The 16982-nt window shown below is 50.9% G+C and overlaps 5 protein-coding genes across 5 annotated transcripts; 2 read left to right on the top strand and 3 right to left on the bottom strand.

Moving 5' to 3' along the window:
* Positions 1-1222: 1222 nt before the first annotated feature.
* NUU61_003814 (hydrogen/calcium exchanger domain-containing protein) lies at positions 1223-3546 on the bottom strand (the record flags this gene model as incomplete). Its single annotated transcript, XM_056654396.1, has 11 exons — positions 1223-1321; positions 1385-1438; positions 1501-1514; positions 1571-1790; positions 1883-2226; positions 2282-2529; positions 2586-2627; positions 2682-2729; positions 2786-2849; positions 2911-3471; positions 3543-3546. The coding sequence occupies 11 exons, from the start codon at positions 3544-3546 to the stop codon at positions 1223-1225; spliced, it is 1698 nt and encodes a 565-aa protein (XP_056512423.1).
* Positions 3547-7671: 4125 nt separating this feature from the next.
* On the top strand, positions 7672-9288 carry NUU61_003813 (glycoside hydrolase family 72 protein; the record flags this gene model as incomplete). Its single annotated transcript, XM_056654395.1, has 1 exon — positions 7672-9288. One exon carries the CDS (start codon positions 7672-7674, stop codon positions 9286-9288), a length of 1617 nt encoding a protein of 538 aa, XP_056512422.1.
* A 1552-nt stretch (positions 9289-10840) lies between these two features.
* NUU61_003812 (Zn(II)2Cys6 transcription factor) lies at positions 10841-13113 on the bottom strand (the record flags this gene model as incomplete). Its single annotated transcript, XM_056654394.1, has 6 exons — positions 10841-11148; positions 11219-11339; positions 11426-11953; positions 12006-12400; positions 12448-12811; positions 12862-13113. The coding sequence occupies 6 exons, from the start codon at positions 13111-13113 to the stop codon at positions 10841-10843; spliced, it is 1968 nt and encodes a 655-aa protein (XP_056512421.1).
* Positions 13114-13287: 174 nt separating this feature from the next.
* On the bottom strand, positions 13288-14380 carry NUU61_003811 (uncharacterized protein; the record flags this gene model as incomplete). Its single annotated transcript, XM_056654393.1, has 3 exons — positions 13288-13527; positions 13575-14200; positions 14257-14380. 3 exons carry the CDS (start codon positions 14378-14380, stop codon positions 13288-13290), a joined length of 990 nt encoding a protein of 329 aa, XP_056512420.1.
* A 1229-nt stretch (positions 14381-15609) lies between these two features.
* Positions 15610-16898, top strand: NUU61_003810 (FAD-dependent oxidoreductase; the record flags this gene model as incomplete). Its single annotated transcript, XM_056654392.1, has 7 exons — positions 15610-15638; positions 15685-15910; positions 15959-16030; positions 16077-16131; positions 16176-16506; positions 16553-16586; positions 16635-16898. The coding sequence occupies 7 exons, from the start codon at positions 15610-15612 to the stop codon at positions 16896-16898; spliced, it is 1011 nt and encodes a 336-aa protein (XP_056512419.1).
* Positions 16899-16982: the final 84 nt, after the last annotated feature.

Genomic DNA, 16982 nt, shown 5'->3' with positions numbered 1-16982 from the left:
ATACTACAACCTACAACAAAATTTGTAATTCATAGGTAGTTACTGGTCGGTACTTCCAGACACGGAGGTATTGCCGCCATCACCACCAGACAGCTGAAGTCACCAAGTCTGACTCCAGTTGGCATCCCATGCACATACAGTAAATGAAGCCATGATTCATGGTCAGCTCGAATAGATCCCGAGACAAGGTTGTCCCCCAGTCGACCCGGCAAGCCTACCTAGGCATGTGTCTTCGCGACACAGCAGGATACACCAAGGATCTCCAGGATGCCCGAGAAAAAGAAAGAAAAAAGGAAAAAAAAAAAAAAAAAAAAAAGAAAGCCTAGTAACAGCCCCCAGGAAGACCCAAACCCAGAACCAGAGCCAGGAGCCAGGAAGACCAGGAAGTGGGAAGTTGGAAAACGAAAAGCGGGCCATTCAAAATCCCCACATCGGTTCGGTTAAAAACCACTGACTTTCTGTGTTGTTCCCCCCGGTGGGATCCCGAGTCCGAAGGGAAGAGTTCCCCCGGAAAATGCATGATCGTTTAGCCCTTTTGCCTGGATTTGCCTCCCCCTTCCCCCTCCCATTTTGGACAGATATTGCTTCTTTATAATGTCTTCGTAAATATAATAGTAGAGGTGGTAGTGATAATAAAATGCTAATACTAATACTAAAGGATCTGTTTCATCTTCCCCGGCTGTTCCGAATATATATCTGGTCATCGCCCGGTTGTGCCTAATACACCATAGAGTGCATCGTGTTTTTTGCACTTTCCATGACTTTTTCCATAGAATTGCTGCTATTAGTACCTACGCATGTCGAGTACCTCTATAGACCCAGAAAAACTCCCAAAACAACCAAGGCAACCAAGATTCAAATGGTTAAACCCGCATTCCAGGCCACTCATTGGTAACTAAACACATCCATAGATGTCCATCCCGGCAATGTGACCGGGGTAGTGGGTATTATCGACATGATAGTAAAAAAGGCCAACAAGATTATCACCCCTTTCTTCTTCAAAATGAAAGAATCCAGAATAAAGAGGCAAAAAAACATGGTACAGGAAGAGAAAAACCGAACAGAAAGATAAGAAAACAAATAAATATAGAAAAGATGAAATGAGAAGAATAAGAATAAATAAGAAAAGAATAGTGCCTCCAAGGAATCGTGCATGTTCAAAACAACCCAATACTGAACGGATCCAGCCCGGTAATTGCGCGAGCCTGTTCTTCTTTCTTTTCTAATAGAACCACGCGGCAATCGCGATGATGAGGTACATCATCATCAGCAGGACGCCCTCGAGCCAGTGCGACTTGCCGTCTCCAATGAGGTAGTTGACCTGAATTTCAAGAGTCAGCCGACTATTATCTTCGTCTTGAGAAATATGAGAAAGGTGGCATACCAGAAGCACAGACACAAACAGCAGAATCACCTGGAAGCTATCGAATCCAAGAGTCTGCGACAGGTTAGTGCTGAACGAGACTGCTGAGCTCTTCGACTCTTTTGTAGTAGACATACCATGTCCTCAACACCTGTGAACCCACCGTCAGTAATATGATCATAAACTAAACACGGGGCTTTGACTCACCAATAATCCACCCAAGCACAACAATCAGCGGCAGAACCAGCAGCGCAATCTGCATACTCGACCCCACAGCCACGCCAATCGCAAGATCCATCTTGTCCTTGCAGGCGACCGTCACCGCAGTGGCGTGCTCGGCGGCATTACCCACAATCGGCAGGAGAATTAGGCCGACAAAGGTTTCGCGGATGTTGCCGGTAGCCGTCAACGCATCGATCGAGTCGACCTATTCAAGTCAGGCCAGTTCCACATAATAAATAGCTAGATGTCCTTTGGAATAGGAGAGATCACTAGGAAGAGGAGGGAGGCGTTGCATACCATAAATTCAGCGCACACGCCAATCAACGCTGTCGCGCAGCAGAGCGTAATAAGCGCAACCACCACCGTCAACTGCGGCTCCTCGGTCTCATCATCGGGATCCTGCAGGGACATCTGTTGCGCGTTCTGGCCGCCCATGGGCGCGGCGGTCATCTTGCCGATCTGGGCCAGGCCGCGGCTGGTGTCGCCTTCGGTGACGTGGCCGCGCCGCTTCTCGACCTTGGGACTGGGCCGGTTGTACATCTCGGCGTGGGATTTGAGTTGGAAGAAGAGATAGCAGCCGTACACGATCAGAAGGAGAACACTGGTGCCCCGAGACAGGGGGGTGGTCATCTCCTTGCGGCCTGAATGATGGTTAGTGAAAGGGTAATTCTAATATCAGAAGATACCAATATGTACCTTCGGACCACGAGTGGAATGCAGTGGGGATGATCAAGCTGCTCACGGCCAGGGCGAGGAGACTGGCTGCCGTCTGTGCGACGACCACGTTGAAATGCTGTTCGACGCGGTTGATACCGCCGAAGAAGAAGCACATGCCCATGACCAGCAGTAAATTAGACAGCATGCTGCCAATCAACGAGGTTTGCACAATCAGCACCTTCCTTTGGACCAGCGCGATGATGGCCACAATCAGCTCGACGGCATTGCTGGAAAGAGTCAGATGGATTGCAACACAAGAAGGGGAATGCGGTGTCGAGCGTACCCGAACGAGGCATTCAGCAAACCACCTATCGTTTCACCGACACTATTCTATTGTCAGTATTCACCATGCCGAATATCAATCTATGATTCGACATACCGCAGAGCAATCTCCTCCGTCGCGTAACTGAGCATAGCCGCGAGAGGACTGATAGCATGCAAGTTAGCCACACGGTCTACTGACATGCGGTGACACAATCTTACATGATGGCAATGAAATTGACCACGAAAATCGCAATCGGATTGGAGTCGACAGCATGCAGCGCAACTGCGACAAAGATTAGCAAAATGCAGGCAAAGAGCCCCAACCAAAAGACGATGTGACATACTACCGACAGGCGCAGCAAGGATGAGAACATTGATCCACGAGTTGAAGACAGTGGCCCTCAATTGCGACCCCACCGAGAACTTGGGCTTTTCAACCGACTTCTGGTCTTCCGACGTTGAATCCATCTCATCCTCAGACTTATGTCCAAACTTGCCCAGGAACCCCTTTCGCATCCGGGGTTTGGGAGACTCCTCGCTTTCTAAATCCAGGCCCCGCGTCGTCGAGACATTAATGGGATCCTGGCTGGCCATCGAGGGATCAGGCCCGGACTTGGCCATGCTCTCGGTGCCGGCGAACTGCTCGCTCCCCGCAGACACAGGCGGGAAAGAGCCTGAGTACTCGGGGCCATTCACATTCGCGCCATTTGCCGTGTATTGCTGAACCTGCGGGTCTTCGACGGGAGTGAACTCGCCCAGACTGCGGGTGTTGGAGAGCTGGTTCTCGAGTTCAATGGACCGCGAGCGCTGGGGACGTCTGCGGAACTTCTTGAACGGGTTATGTGAGGCCGGCTCGTCCTCATCGTCATACCATGCCAGATTCCGGGCCTGGCGTCGATAAATGTCTAGCCAGCAAATAGGAGTCTTAGTATTCCAGCCAAGTCCAAGTAATCACGAGGTAGATGCCCGAACATACGCATAATGACGGTGAGGTATTAATTCAGAATCTGCAGGAAATGCTTGTGAGTATAATCTTGCGCAAGAAAAAAAAACCAAGAAAACCAAGAAAACCTCCTGGAAGCCACGATAAAAAAAGAGCGCTGACAACACCCCCCAGGGCCCATGTTGGGGCCCTTAGGCAACGCCACACGAGTGGCTCAGGCCCGAGCATTCGAGACACGTACGTGATGACAGCTGGTTTCACACCTAAGCAGGCGAACGTATAACTCGAAGTGGAAAAAAGCGGGCACACTTGGGATACGCGCCGACGTGGCTGAGTTTCGGGGGGCAGCCACAAAGGAATCAGCAGAGTGAGAGGAGTATTATCCAGAAACCCCAACCCTTCCACGGTGGGAAAAATCAGAGGCAAGGCGCGATGACAACAAAGGTGGGGATAATCCACGCAAGGGAGCGACTAGGCACAATAATGCCGACAAAATATCAACCAAGAACGAGCGACAGTCCACCAGACGGAGTGGGAAAAAAAGATGGGAAAAAAGAAAAAAAAAGGAGATGGAATTTGTAAAGTTTGGCCCAGCGAACTATTTGATACACAGCCACACATTCGGGGCGATCGTGAATAGCAAGTGGAGATGAGCTTGGCGATGTTAATTTGTTTGAAGTAAACGAAGTGCAAGCCATTCGACCACTTCAGTTGTTTCGACCAGGGTGCAGTTGCAATCAATGACCAGCCAGTCCAAGGTTGTGGAGGGCATGGGCCGTTCAGAAGGTTGACACGCGCCCGACCTTGAGACGAAATGCTTCACCCGATGAAGCTTTGTCTCCCTTTTGGCTTGGACGTCTTGGCGATGATCATCTCATTGTTTTTCGATCCGATGTAGGTTCCAGCTCTGGAGTCACACCGCAAGATTTGAATTTTGAATTGGATCGAAAATGGGTCTTGATGCTGCAGATGTTGACAGAGCACAAAGGGAGAGGAGATGCTCATTGGAAGATGTTGGGGTCTCGGACCCGCTGGAAAGGGGACGCCACGACCCCTGGAATTTCAGCCTGGGGGATGTGGCATCCACATGAGCAGATGGTCACGTGAAAAAAAAAAAAAAAGAACGGAGAGTCCCAAGTGGTCAAGTCAGACATCATCTGACGCTAGGACAGACCCTGGCGAGGCCATGCTGAAGCGAGCTTCGGGCAGGGAATGTGACTTGCTCACGGTAGTCATTGTGCATAAACCCTGAACTGGCTTCTTGGCTGCTTGTCGGCGTCATGGACGATCATGTCATGGCGACCGAATCGACCATGAATTAGTCTGCCATGGTATGCAAGAGTGCGGTTCATTATGCGGTTCATTAAATGCTGCTTGGTGTTTGTGTTAGTAGCTTCGAAATAAGCAGAAAAGACTGAGGATAGATCCATGGGGAGATTCATGGTCCTCGACATTCAGAGGCCACTGCACCTCATGGTACCAGCATGATGAGTTGACAGGGTGAAAAGAAAAGACAAAAGGAAAACCTGAACCAAGGGTCCATCTCAACCCCCAAGACATTCCATGTGTATTTATGTGTCGCCTGACAGGGGTTCTGGTGATGGCCCACTCTGCCCTACGAGAAAGCTGCTGCCTGCTGCCTCCACTATGCTTGCATTTGCAGTTAACCGGCATCTGGGAACTTCGATCAACGACTGCAGGGTTTTTGCTTGATTTTCTTGTTCAGGATTTACGAGTCAGAGTCGCCCCAGGAAATTTCCTTAACAAAATCTTGTATGAATTGGAGCCAGGCAACTCATGCATGCTGTGTTATTCCCCGTTAAATGATCCTCCCCTCAGGTTTGGCTATCTATTGATTCTTGAGTCGAGGACAGAATGTTGCTAAATCTGAGTTCGCACTCCAGGTATTCCATCAAAGGTCTTCCCATGATACCCATGACTCCTGGCTTTCTTGAGTAACCCTTACTATGTCCTCAAACCTAGCATATTGGCCAATGGCATCTGCAGCAAGTATTAAACATCTAGGGAATTTAAAACCACAGAAGGTATGAGACAAGCTTTAGGCTCGAGGTATATGTGAACCAACCTATGGGATGGATGTACATTAAATCGACATAGACATGTTTGCTATCTAGGAGAGGCCCTGTCGAGAACGATCACGACTAAAGAATGTCAAGCCAAACTTGGCCAACACCAGTCTTCTGGATGGACTAAGGTTTATTTAAGTCGTCTGGTGCATACTCTTACCTCTAATCGAAGAAGGTGCCGAGCTAGGGCATAGCCACTGGATTATTGCCGAATCACGTTAAAACGCAAATGAATCGAGATTTGCTCACCAAAATCAGGCATAAAATTACTCAGTGGACCAAGCGACACAGCAAATAGGGGCGGGCGAGTCACCAAACACACACTGCAACCAAAGTCCCACGGTGGTCCCCATAAAGCACAGACTGATGCCTACGTCGGTATCCATTTGGAATTTTTTTTTTCTTCAAGGCGCACTAGCATCGCTCTGGCAAGCCACAAAAGCTTGGTTGAGGGAATGGACCTCGCGTTATCGACTTGCGCCCAACTTCGAACTAGCGGGGCCCCAAAGTGTGTCCACTTTGGCCGCTACCGCGGTGATAGTCAGGGGAATCTGAACTAGAACTTCTAGAAAAGGTACGTCAATTGTATACTCCCAAGGACACAGTACAATAAATGTACATACGAGATGTGTATACGTCTACTCTTGTTTTGCGTATACTCTAAATATGTTTTCCGTCAAACCGTGTGCCCTCGAAAAGTACAAACGCAGGGCTTGAATGGGCAGGCAGAGAAAGGATCGTCGCCAGACACGGAACGTACCGCCTCTACAGCCCGCGGCCCACCGGGAATTCGAGTGCGTCACTCGATGCAGCCCGTCGGGAGAGACGGGGGATCGGCAACAAGGTTAGCGATATTCAGGGGTACGAAACATAACATGGCTGCCTATTATTTTGAGTCTGACCACCTCGACAACCGCCAGCGGGCTGTAATCAACTGGGACTCCACAGCGAATCGGCCAGACTCATCAGATTGATCAATTAAGAATCCAGCACACAGAAGTAACTTCATATCGAATAGATCCATGGATGTGGTGGAGTCCCCCCTGAGGACCAAGGGAGAAGCGCGTAAAAAGCACGAACACTCCGAGACAGGCACATTGATAGGTGCAGGCGCGGGAAGAGACGAATCGCCCTCTCATCCGGAGGGGCCGGAGATTCCCTCTCTTAAAGCGAGACAACAGAAAAAAAGGGCAAGGCTGGTACCGCTGCCCAGACAGCAGTGGATTCCCATTGACATCATCACAACACTGATCGCCCTTGGCGCCTTAGACAAGCTTTTGGCTCTGACGCACTTGCCCCGAATGGAGACGGAATGCGCAGTGTGGGTTAATATGGTGAACCGTGCTTGGGATGGGCCAGAGCGCATTCTTGCCGTCTCCGTCCAAACATGAGATCGTGTCGACAAGAGAAAAAGAGAGAAATCGCAGTGGATTTTGTTCTGGTGGATGCTGGGTGGGGGCCTGATCCAACGCTCGTCAGGCCACAAGGGCCACAGTGGGGGAGGGGGAGCAAGCCCCCTGTCAGGGATTCCGTCCCTGAGTGGGGGGCTGTGGGGCCTTAGGGCGAATCAGAGTGGAGCCAGGGGATTGTTTCAGGGGCAGAAAATGGGGAGGGACACTCCATTGGCTGGGGGAGACATGGATCCATAGGCGACAAGATCAATAGTGGAGCGTAGCAGCCAATGGCTCTTGCCAATCATACAATTTCATTGATGTGCGATGCATCCACCAACACAGCCCGCCTGATGATGCGTCGCTTGCTGACACCTTCGAGGACTTGCGAGGTACCTTGGGTCTGGCGTCATTCCCCCCAAGAGAGCATGTACCCTCCAAGTACCCGGCGATTCATGAATGGTGCCAGGGGCAATTCTCCACCGAGTCCCCTGGAGGGAGACCAATCATTAGTTTACCCCTTCTTCTTCTTCTTCTTTCCCCCCCTTCCCGCTCAATTTCTTTTTTTCTTCTTCTTCATTCTTCCCTTTGGCGTTGAGTCCTCTGGTCACTTTTTCTTACTCTGTTTTAATACCTCACATTCGTTGAGTTTTTGTATAACCAAAAAAAAAAGAGTAATTCACAATGAAGTACTCCTTCATCGCTGGCCTGGCCATGCTGGGTGCGGCTCTTGCCGACAACGTGCCCTCCATTGAGGTTAAGGGCAAGAAGTTCTTCTACTCCAACAACGGCACCGAATTCTTCATCCGTGGTGTCGCCTACCAGCCGGATTACGATGGCCGCAATGGTGGCTCGGGCCAGGACCACTACACCGACCCGCTGGCCGACCCCGAGTCCTGCAAGCGGGACATCAAGTACCTGACTGAGCTGCGCACCAACGTCATCCGGACCTACGCCCTGAACCCCAAGGAAAACCACGACGAGTGCATGAACGCCCTCGCCGATGCCGGTATCTACCTGATCTCGGATTTGGCCGAGCCCGGCAACTCCATCAACCAGGACCAGCCCACCTGGGATGCCGACCTGTTCACCCGCTACAGCACTGTTGTCGATGCCTTCGCCAAGTACCCCAACGTCATTGGATTCTTCGCCGGAAACGAGGTTGCCAACCAGGTCAACCGTACCGGTTCCATGGCCTACGTCAAGGCGGCTGTCCGTGATATGAAGAAGTACATCAAGGATAAGAACTACCGTTCTTCCTTGTACATTGGTTACGCCTCGGATGACGACAAGAACGTCCGTGAGCAGACCACCAACTACCTGGTGTGCGACGACCCCTCGGACTCGATCGACTTCTACGGCTACAACATCTACGAGTGGTGCGGCAAGTCCTCGTTCCACGACTCGGGCTACGATGAACGTACCAAGGACTTCAAGGACTACCCCGTCCCCGCCTTTTTCTCCGAGTACGGTTGCATCAAGCCTGCCCCGCGTACCTTTGACGACGTCCCCGTTCTGTTCGGCCCCAAGATGAACGACGTGTGGAGCGGTGGTATCGTCTACATGTACTTCGAGAACGGCGCCGAATACGGTCTGGTCTCGACCCAGGGCAAGGAGGTCAAGACCCTCCCCGACTTCAGCCGTCTGTCGTCGCAGATCCAGAAGGCCACCGACACCGGTGTCAACAAGGACAAGTACTCGGTCTCGCAGACCGTCGGCCGCAGCTGCCCCAAGGTCGGCTCGGACTTCAGCGCCGCCAGCGCCCTGCCTCCCTCGCCCGATGCCGATCTCTGCTCATGCATGTACGACACCCTCGAGTGCCGCCCCAAGGACGACATCAGCGACAAGGATGTCGACAAGAACCTGGGCTACCTGGGTGGCAAGAAGGGCGTTATGGATGGTGTGACCGGTGACGCGTCCAAGGGCAAGTACGGTGCCTACAGCATGTGCAACGCCAAGCAGCGTCTCGGTTTCGCCATGAACGCCTACTACAAGGCCAACAAGGGCAGCGCCGGCGAGAAGGCCTGCGACTTCAACGGTGCCGGTACCACCCGCAACGCCGCCAAGGCTAGCGGTTCCTGCTCGTCCCAGATGAACGACATCGGTCCCTCCGGCACCGGCACCGTTTCCGGCGGTGGCAAGCTCGCTGCCAGCACTGGCGGCGGCGGCGGCGGCAGTGGTGACACCTCCAAGGCCGCTGGCTCCACCAGCGGCCCCCAGGCTGTTCACGTCGGAGCCCTCCAGGCCGGTTTCTACGTGGTTGCCGCTCTCGCCTCGGGTGCTTTCATGATCATGCTGTAAGGCTCAGTCTAATCGACTGTTCTGTTTTGCGTTTAGTGTGATTAGACCGGTGTTTTCTTTCCTTCTATTTTTTTCCCCAACTCGCCTCTGGCTAGAAAAGTCGGTGTCGCGAACCAGTTTCTCTACTGTACTCCACAAATATTCCCAACCTTCTTTTTTTATCACTGTTTTGGTATATAATTTTTTGTTCAAATAGCAAGCAGGTATTCATTTACTAAAAAAAACAATCTACATACTTGATAGTATTGTTGGAACGATTGCCATCTTGGACTTTGCCTATTTTCACCTTCTCATTGAGCTTGTTAGGACACCTCAAGGCTTTTGAAAAAAAGAAAAAGAATCAAAATAAAACAGAATGCTGGGGATATCCTCGTGCTTGGATCGTTTTACATGTATTAGATTATCCATCTAGATGATTCAAATTAGACCTGTTTCAGGCTGCCATTGCATTCCTCCCTTCCACCCTACATAGCATCACTTGAACCTGTGTTCAACCTATGTCCACTTATCAGCATGGGTAATGGCCCATCTTTTCATCTATTTGAAAATGCACTCATATCCCGTTCTGGTAACAGGCATGCCGCAATGTTGAAACTTTGGATACGCCACTATAAGCCAGAGCTGACCTCGGGAATGGATTTGGCTTAGTAGCTCCGAAACTATTAGGAAACAAACATTAGGCTAGTGTTAAGAAGATCCTAGCCTCTAATTTATAATATTTTGGGACGAATAGATGAAGAATATATTGAGACTAATTAAGAAGGATAACGTGATATATATATATATATATATATATATTTTTTTTTTTTTGTAGAGAGACTTATAGTCCAATAAAGGAACTCTTGGGCCAAATTCTCATGGAATCCCCGTTCTGCTCAAAATTTAAACTAGTTTCAGACCGGTCTTCATAAGCAGCGTCTCCAATCGAACAGTTCTGGAATGGTTTCCTGGCGCATCCGTGAACTGCCGGAAGTTATCACCAGTAGACATTGAGTGTAAAAAATTCCACGACGCTGATATGATGATTTATCTGAGCCCATTTAGCAGCAGTCCGACCAGAAGGATTCCTTGGTCAAGGGTAAAGCACCTCCATCGACCAAGACCTTGACGGAATCAAGTAATCCTTTCCCAGCGGCATAATGGAGAGGAGTTGCTATGCCGCTATACAGATGAAAATAGTACTCATCTCCACAGGCTTGATACATGACATCATTCACGGGAGGTCTTTGTCAGAAGAAATCTCTGGCATTGTCGAGAATTGCGGGATAAAGAGGCGCAGTAAGGAAAACAAAGATCAATTTTTGAACTGTAAGGTTGGGATAGAGGTTTAGCTTCCTTCACTCCTGAACTTGCTTCTACTCCTCTCTTGTCGAGACCACTGCACCCTCAAAGAGATTATGTCCTATTGGACTTCCATATCAGCTGGTGGTGGCTACGTGCAGATGCCAAGACACCCGAGTATCTCACGTGGAGTGAAACGATAGAATGACTGTATACCGTAGATTAACACGTTATCCTGTTCTAGGAGCACTCGGCTTTGCTAACCTCCTCACTACGAGGCTAGCAACTGATTGACCCACTCATCCATATCCCAAGCCTGCAAATCAAAGCCGCCAAACTGGGCTCCAAAAAGCCCACTTTGGGATGCTTCCACCTCGGCCAGCATCTGGCCATGGCCCTTTGACGCGAGATTTCCTGCATGAATCATCTCATTGAGAAGTCCTTTTGCAACCTCGTACGTGTTTTGATCATCGGCTTTTTCGTCGAAACTGTCGGGCCATCGCGAGTTGACAGACATCGCCAGGGAGAGGATCATTAGGCCAGAGAAGAGGTGGAGGCTTTCCCAGAAGCCGAAGCGGGCTACGCCTGGTTAGAAGAGGGGGGCTAGATGGGTGATAGGAAATTGGGGGCTTACTCATTCGGTCGCAACTTCGGAGATCAATGATGATTTTGAGATTTGTTCTTCCGGCGCGGAGGCAGGTGTTGGTGAGGTATTTGAGGTCTTCTTGGTAGGCCTTGAGCGTATCGCCCGCGAGGAGGTGACTGATCTGCTTTAGGAATAGAGGGCGTAATAAGAGGACGAAACACTGCACAGTCAACCTCAATCAGCCCCAACACCAGGAAGGGATATACGTACCTGGTGATACCGCTGATAGAGCGAAGCCAGCGACCGATCCGCCATCTGTTTCATCGCCGGCGGCATCCCATTCTCCACATTAAACGACATATGCGGCGGTAAGCGGGCGCGTACTTCCTCCAACCTCTGCAATATCGGACGCGTAAGATCCCCGACATTTGTATTATCTTTCCGTATACTCTTCATATTCTCGCAGATATCAGCGTGTATGAACGCGAGTTGAACCTGCGTCGCGTGGGTCTCGGCGTCATAGAATTCTCCGCGGTCTGCGGGGAGAAGCATCGAGTCGTCGGGGTATGACTGTTCGATTTGGTGGACTTGCAGGGCAGGAGGGAGACCCATTTCCGTGCTTGTCATTCGGTCGATGCAGTATGTTGTCCACCAGACTCGCTTGCGGTGTTCTGCCTCGAGTGCTGGGACTGAGGATGGGGATGGTTTGTGGAGTTTGAGTATATTGGCCATTCGGAAGCTTAGGCCGGCGTACATGTATGCGGCTTTTTTGCGGTTTAGACTGTAGGAATAGAAGGCCTAGCCTTGCGTAAGTATTAAAGGTCCATTGGAAATGACTCAAAGGGCTTACAGCAAGATTGAGAGCCTCAATCTGATCGATGGACGGGTCTTCGAAGCGGACTTGCAACAAGGTTAAAGCCTGTTCAAAGAACTCTATGCCTGACACGACTCCCTCTTTGGCATCTACCAGCGCATCGCGCGCGTCATCTTCATCGCCTAAAAGGCGGACCTCCGGAGCCGACTCGGAATTGTACGACTCTCCCAGTGCGAACACAATGAGCAGCCGACAGAGCCAGGTCCTGTCCTTTAGTTCCTTAGCCCTGGGGTCCTTGTATGTGAGATCCAGCCTCCTCCTAAACGTCCGTTTCCGGAACCAGTGCCAATCATGGCCGACGAAGACGGAGAATCGGTCTAGGAGGATGAGGGCGTAAGGATACGGCGGTAGTTTGAACGAACACGGAGTGCCTAGAAGGATTAGTACTCTAGAGGAAGAATAGCAACGAGAGTCATACTCGAGGTATCGTGATCCAACTGATAATACTCATACTCCTGTCGCTGCGCTTGCAGTCCCTCAACAGCCGCGCTCGATGCAACACCAACAGGATTGGGGAAATCATTTCCATTAAGTAGCGATGTAGGCGAACGCAACCGCTTAAGTCCCGAGACGAATACCTCCGACGTGGGATCCTCCACTAAGGGATCCGACAAATGCCCACCAACACTTTGAGCAGGAATCTCCGCCCGCAACTCGAGACCTCCCTCAACAGGCGTCAAGGCCGGATGGGGACGCTCGACGGCTCCAGCGTGCGCGGCTCGCGCTTCAAGGCTGCGGAGATAACCCTCTGAGATGGTGATATTGCGGTCGCGCACAGGGTACTGGCAGTCGCGGTTTGCGAGGCGGCAATTGCGACATGGTTTTTCTGTACACGAATGTCAGCGGAGGCGGGGGAGGAGGTGGAGTCGCGGGATTTACCTCGGGAACATTTTACTTTGCGCTTGTAGCATCTATAGCAGGCGGTGCTGATACGGATTGCTTCTGGTTGCATCGTACTCCGTCTTCGTGTAGCAGTAAGAAAGATTTGCAGGTTCATGTGGTTTGGGTTACTTGTGGGAATGTAGGGGCAAGAGCCGTCAGAGAACCGTCGAACGAGTCGAAGAATGCAGGGAATCCGCCCCATTTTAGTGGGCAGATATAAGGTTTGAAGACACCATTCCGAGAGATAAGCGGTTACAGCTGACATTGTCATGAGTTTGGGAGAGATAATAGTCTTTGCTTGCATTAATCCTAGACTAGATCTGATTCAACATCCTAGGCGCCTCAAAAAAGAGATGTACAATGAATATTACAGCGGTCAAGTCGCATATCTAAACAGAGGGCTCAAATCACCCATCTCCGATAACTCCTCCTCGGTATACTTCGCCCGAATCTCATTCTCATCCATAGCACCCCGCGTAGCATTGATCTGCTTCAAAATGAAATAGTAGATCACGGGCCAAATGCAACCGAAGACGGCCAACATCCCCAAGCTAATTCCAAATCCGACAGGGTATGTAGGTGCTTGGCTGGAGATGTAGATATTCGATCCGACAATCTAGGTTTGTTAGCACTGGTCAAGCTTTAGAAGAGGGGATTCCTTACGCCTCCGAGTTGCGAGAAACTGATCATGGCAGCGATCCCAACAGCTCGCTTCATCGTACCCGCACAGTTCAGCGAGATCCACGCCGTGACCGCAGGTGAGATCGGGTACAAGCCTCCGGTAGTAAGGAACACGCCGAACAGTGTGACACCAGGAACAGACGGGCAATTCACGCTAACCATCATGATAATGAAACCCGCGAGCGCCGTCAGATTCGGAAGAAGAACAGAAAGCATCCGCTGCTGGTACCTATCCGCCGCCCAACCGGAGAACGCGGTTATCAAGCAGGCAAAGACGTAGGGGGGAACAGTCATGGCCTGCGCCTCAGCTGCATCGTAGCCCAGGTTGTTAATAATGGTCGGCAGAATAAATGAGTAGCCGTATACTGTGACACACAGTGTGAACTCGATGAGCGCGACTGCGTAGATGTGGATTGACTTGAACGCCATTGCAGCCTGTTTCCAGGAAAATTCTGACTTTTCTGCAACGCCGGTCTCGCCTCCGGCTGAATACTTGTGGCGAAGAAGAAGGAATTGCCGTTCCTCGTGCGTCAACCATTTGCCCACCTTGGCCGGCGTGTCGTGGACGAACCAGAAGGCGCCGATGGCAAGGAGGACAGTAAAAACCCCTGGACTTGTTAGTCGTTTCTCAGGCTGAGAGAGTCTGTACAAACAGAGGACCAACCTTCAATGCCGTATATAAATCTCCATCCCCGATAGCCCCAGGTGTGGTCTAACTGACCAATACCGAAAGCCAAGAGACCGGAGAAAGCCCCGGCAGCAGACGCACCAGAATAGAATATCGCCATTCTTGAGTGAACCTCCCTTGGCGAGTACCACGACGTAAGAACGAACGAACAACCAGGGAAGACGCCAGCTTCAAACACTCCGAGCAAGACACGGAATGCCGCCCAGCCACCAAATTTAACCTGCAGAGATGTAAAGACCAGAATAAGCGCCACCGACAAAAGCAACACCGGCAACCAGATTTTCGGACCAAATCGCTTCAGCGCGATATTCGAGGGCACCCCGCCCAATGCGTATGTGACAAAAAATAAGGAGAGACACGTATTCCACTGCTGCCCGCTGAGGTTTAGGTCAGATTCAACACCAAAAAGTTTTGCATTTCCTGGGATGAACGTTAGAAATCGTCCATATAGTCGGTTTATCTATCCGTACCAATGTTTGTGCGATCGATGTACGACATGAGGTAGATCAGGATTAACTGGGGCAGAACATGCCAACTGGCAAGTCAGCGATGCCATTGAGCTGATGCGTGGTTCACTTACTCAACCTTGCGGATCAATTTCTGGAGCCTCTCCCCGGAGAATTGCTCATTGAGTTCCAGGAACTCGAGGCATTCCGAATTGGAATTTTCCGCTGGTACAGCTTGCACCGAAGAGGGCCTCGAAAGGTTGGTCATCTTTTCTTCCCGAACGCGGTCGGAATCACTCTTGTTGTCCATCGTATCGTCGTAGAGAGGTCACCAGTAACAGATATCTTCAGAGTAACGCAGGTGCAGGGTCATTCGAACCAGAGGAAGACCCAGGATTTATATCGACGCCAAGTCAATGATAAGGGCAGCGAGTCACGAGCAGACATGGAGGGAGTCAACCGGTCCGGTGATAGAGTCTCTGATACGGACTTCCCCGCACAAATGTCAGTTTCGGAAATAACTGAGTCCTGCAGGTTGCTGGAGTTGACACTCATAGGATGGATTGGGGAGAGGCTAGAGAGACCCTCCGAATCCCTGATCTATAATCGGGCGCTAGGGCGTTGTTGCTGAGAGGTGATCGGCGTCTAGGCCTAGCGCCCGATCGCCGTCCCTGGTACGGGCTGTGATTTGCTGACACCTCTTATCGGCTCGTAGTCGGTATCAGCGAAGTGTAGAGAGGCATGAGGGTCACATACTCCCACTCTCAGATGTCGCCGACATCGGGGCACGGGCAATTAGTCCGTATAAAACCCACCGCATGTGTCTGTCATCAATGATTCCAACTTGATGTGTGCTCGTTCAACGGAACATTGAAATTCGAAAATGCCGAAAATCACTATCGTCGGGGCCGGGTATGTTGTCAGTTCGCGAAATATGCTAGCGCTAACCAGGGGATAGTATCACCGGCATGGCTATCGCAAGCATGCTGTCACGTTCGAACGACGTGACAATCGTTGCTCGGAACCTTCCTGGAGATGGTGAGAGTCGGGAGTGGGCGAGTCCTTGGGCGGGCGCTTGCTTCCTCGGGCTGGATGGATCTACTCCATTTGAGCAGAAACTCCAGACAGATTCTTTCTCCTACTTATGGAGTCTGGCGAAGAGCAACCCAGAATCCAGCGTCCGGGTATGTCGGTTCCGTTTGGTCTTGCCGAGACTTTCCTAATGTGACTAGATTATCGAGATGCATGACCTTCAAGACGATACACCACTGGAGAAGATTTGGTATCGTGATTTGATGCCAGAGGTAAGACACTCGAAAATATACAGTGGGGCCTTACTAAAAACAGCAGTTCCGTGTCATGTCGCCGAGAGAGCTGCCAGAAGGCACGACGGTCGGAACGAGCTGTGAGTCCATGCTTGTCATATATTATTAGGAAGCTAATTGGTAGACAAATCCGTCGTCATCACACCGGCGGTTTTCCTTCCTTGGCTTCGCAAGAAGCTTGAGGCTGCCGGCGTGAACTTCGTCCGGAAAGATCTCAAGTCACTTTCAGACCTGAAAGGCTTTGGCCACGAGGTTCTCGTGAATGCTACGGGCTTCGGGTCAAAGTTCCTCGCTGATGTTGCGGACCAGACCGTGCAACAGATCCGCGGTCAGACGGTGCTCGTGAAGACACCACATGATAAGATTTTCATGCGCCATGGAAAGGATTACACATATGTTATACCGCGGCTTGATGGGACGGCTATCCTCGGGGGTATCAAGCAAGTGGACCAGACGTGAGTGCAGCTGTCTGGTTAAGTTCTACTCTGACCGCCGCTGCAGGTATCCGGAAGTCGACCAAGATATCAAATTGGACGTACGTATTGCCACCAATTCCTGGAGAAGCCCCGGCTAATGGTAGCAGATTCTACGACGCGTTCATGAAAACCTACCGCAGGTCTTCCCTGGCACCCAGCCGGAAGACTTCGACATTATTCGCGATAACGTGGGTATCCGACCGGGACGAACAGGAGGCGTACGAGTGGACAAGGAAATCGTCGACGGGGAGAAGATCGTTCACGCATACGGTACAGGAGGGGGTGGTTATGTGTTTAGTTTTGGGCTGGCAAGAGCTGCTGGGACGATGGTGAACGATTTCTTGTTCGCACCACCGAAATCGCGGCTGTAGATAGCATTCAAGAGAGTGTTCATACCTAGTTATCTGTGCGAGTGACGGCAATCGGTACCACAGCGATGAGATGTATAGCAAGTC

Source organism: Penicillium alfredii, assembly GCF_028826965.1.
Source record: "Penicillium alfredii strain IBT 34128 chromosome Unknown utg000005l_segment0_segment0, whole genome shotgun sequence".
NCBI lineage: Eukaryota > Fungi > Ascomycota > Eurotiomycetes > Eurotiales > Aspergillaceae > Penicillium > Penicillium alfredii.
This window is presented reverse-complemented; position numbering and strand designations above follow the sequence as displayed.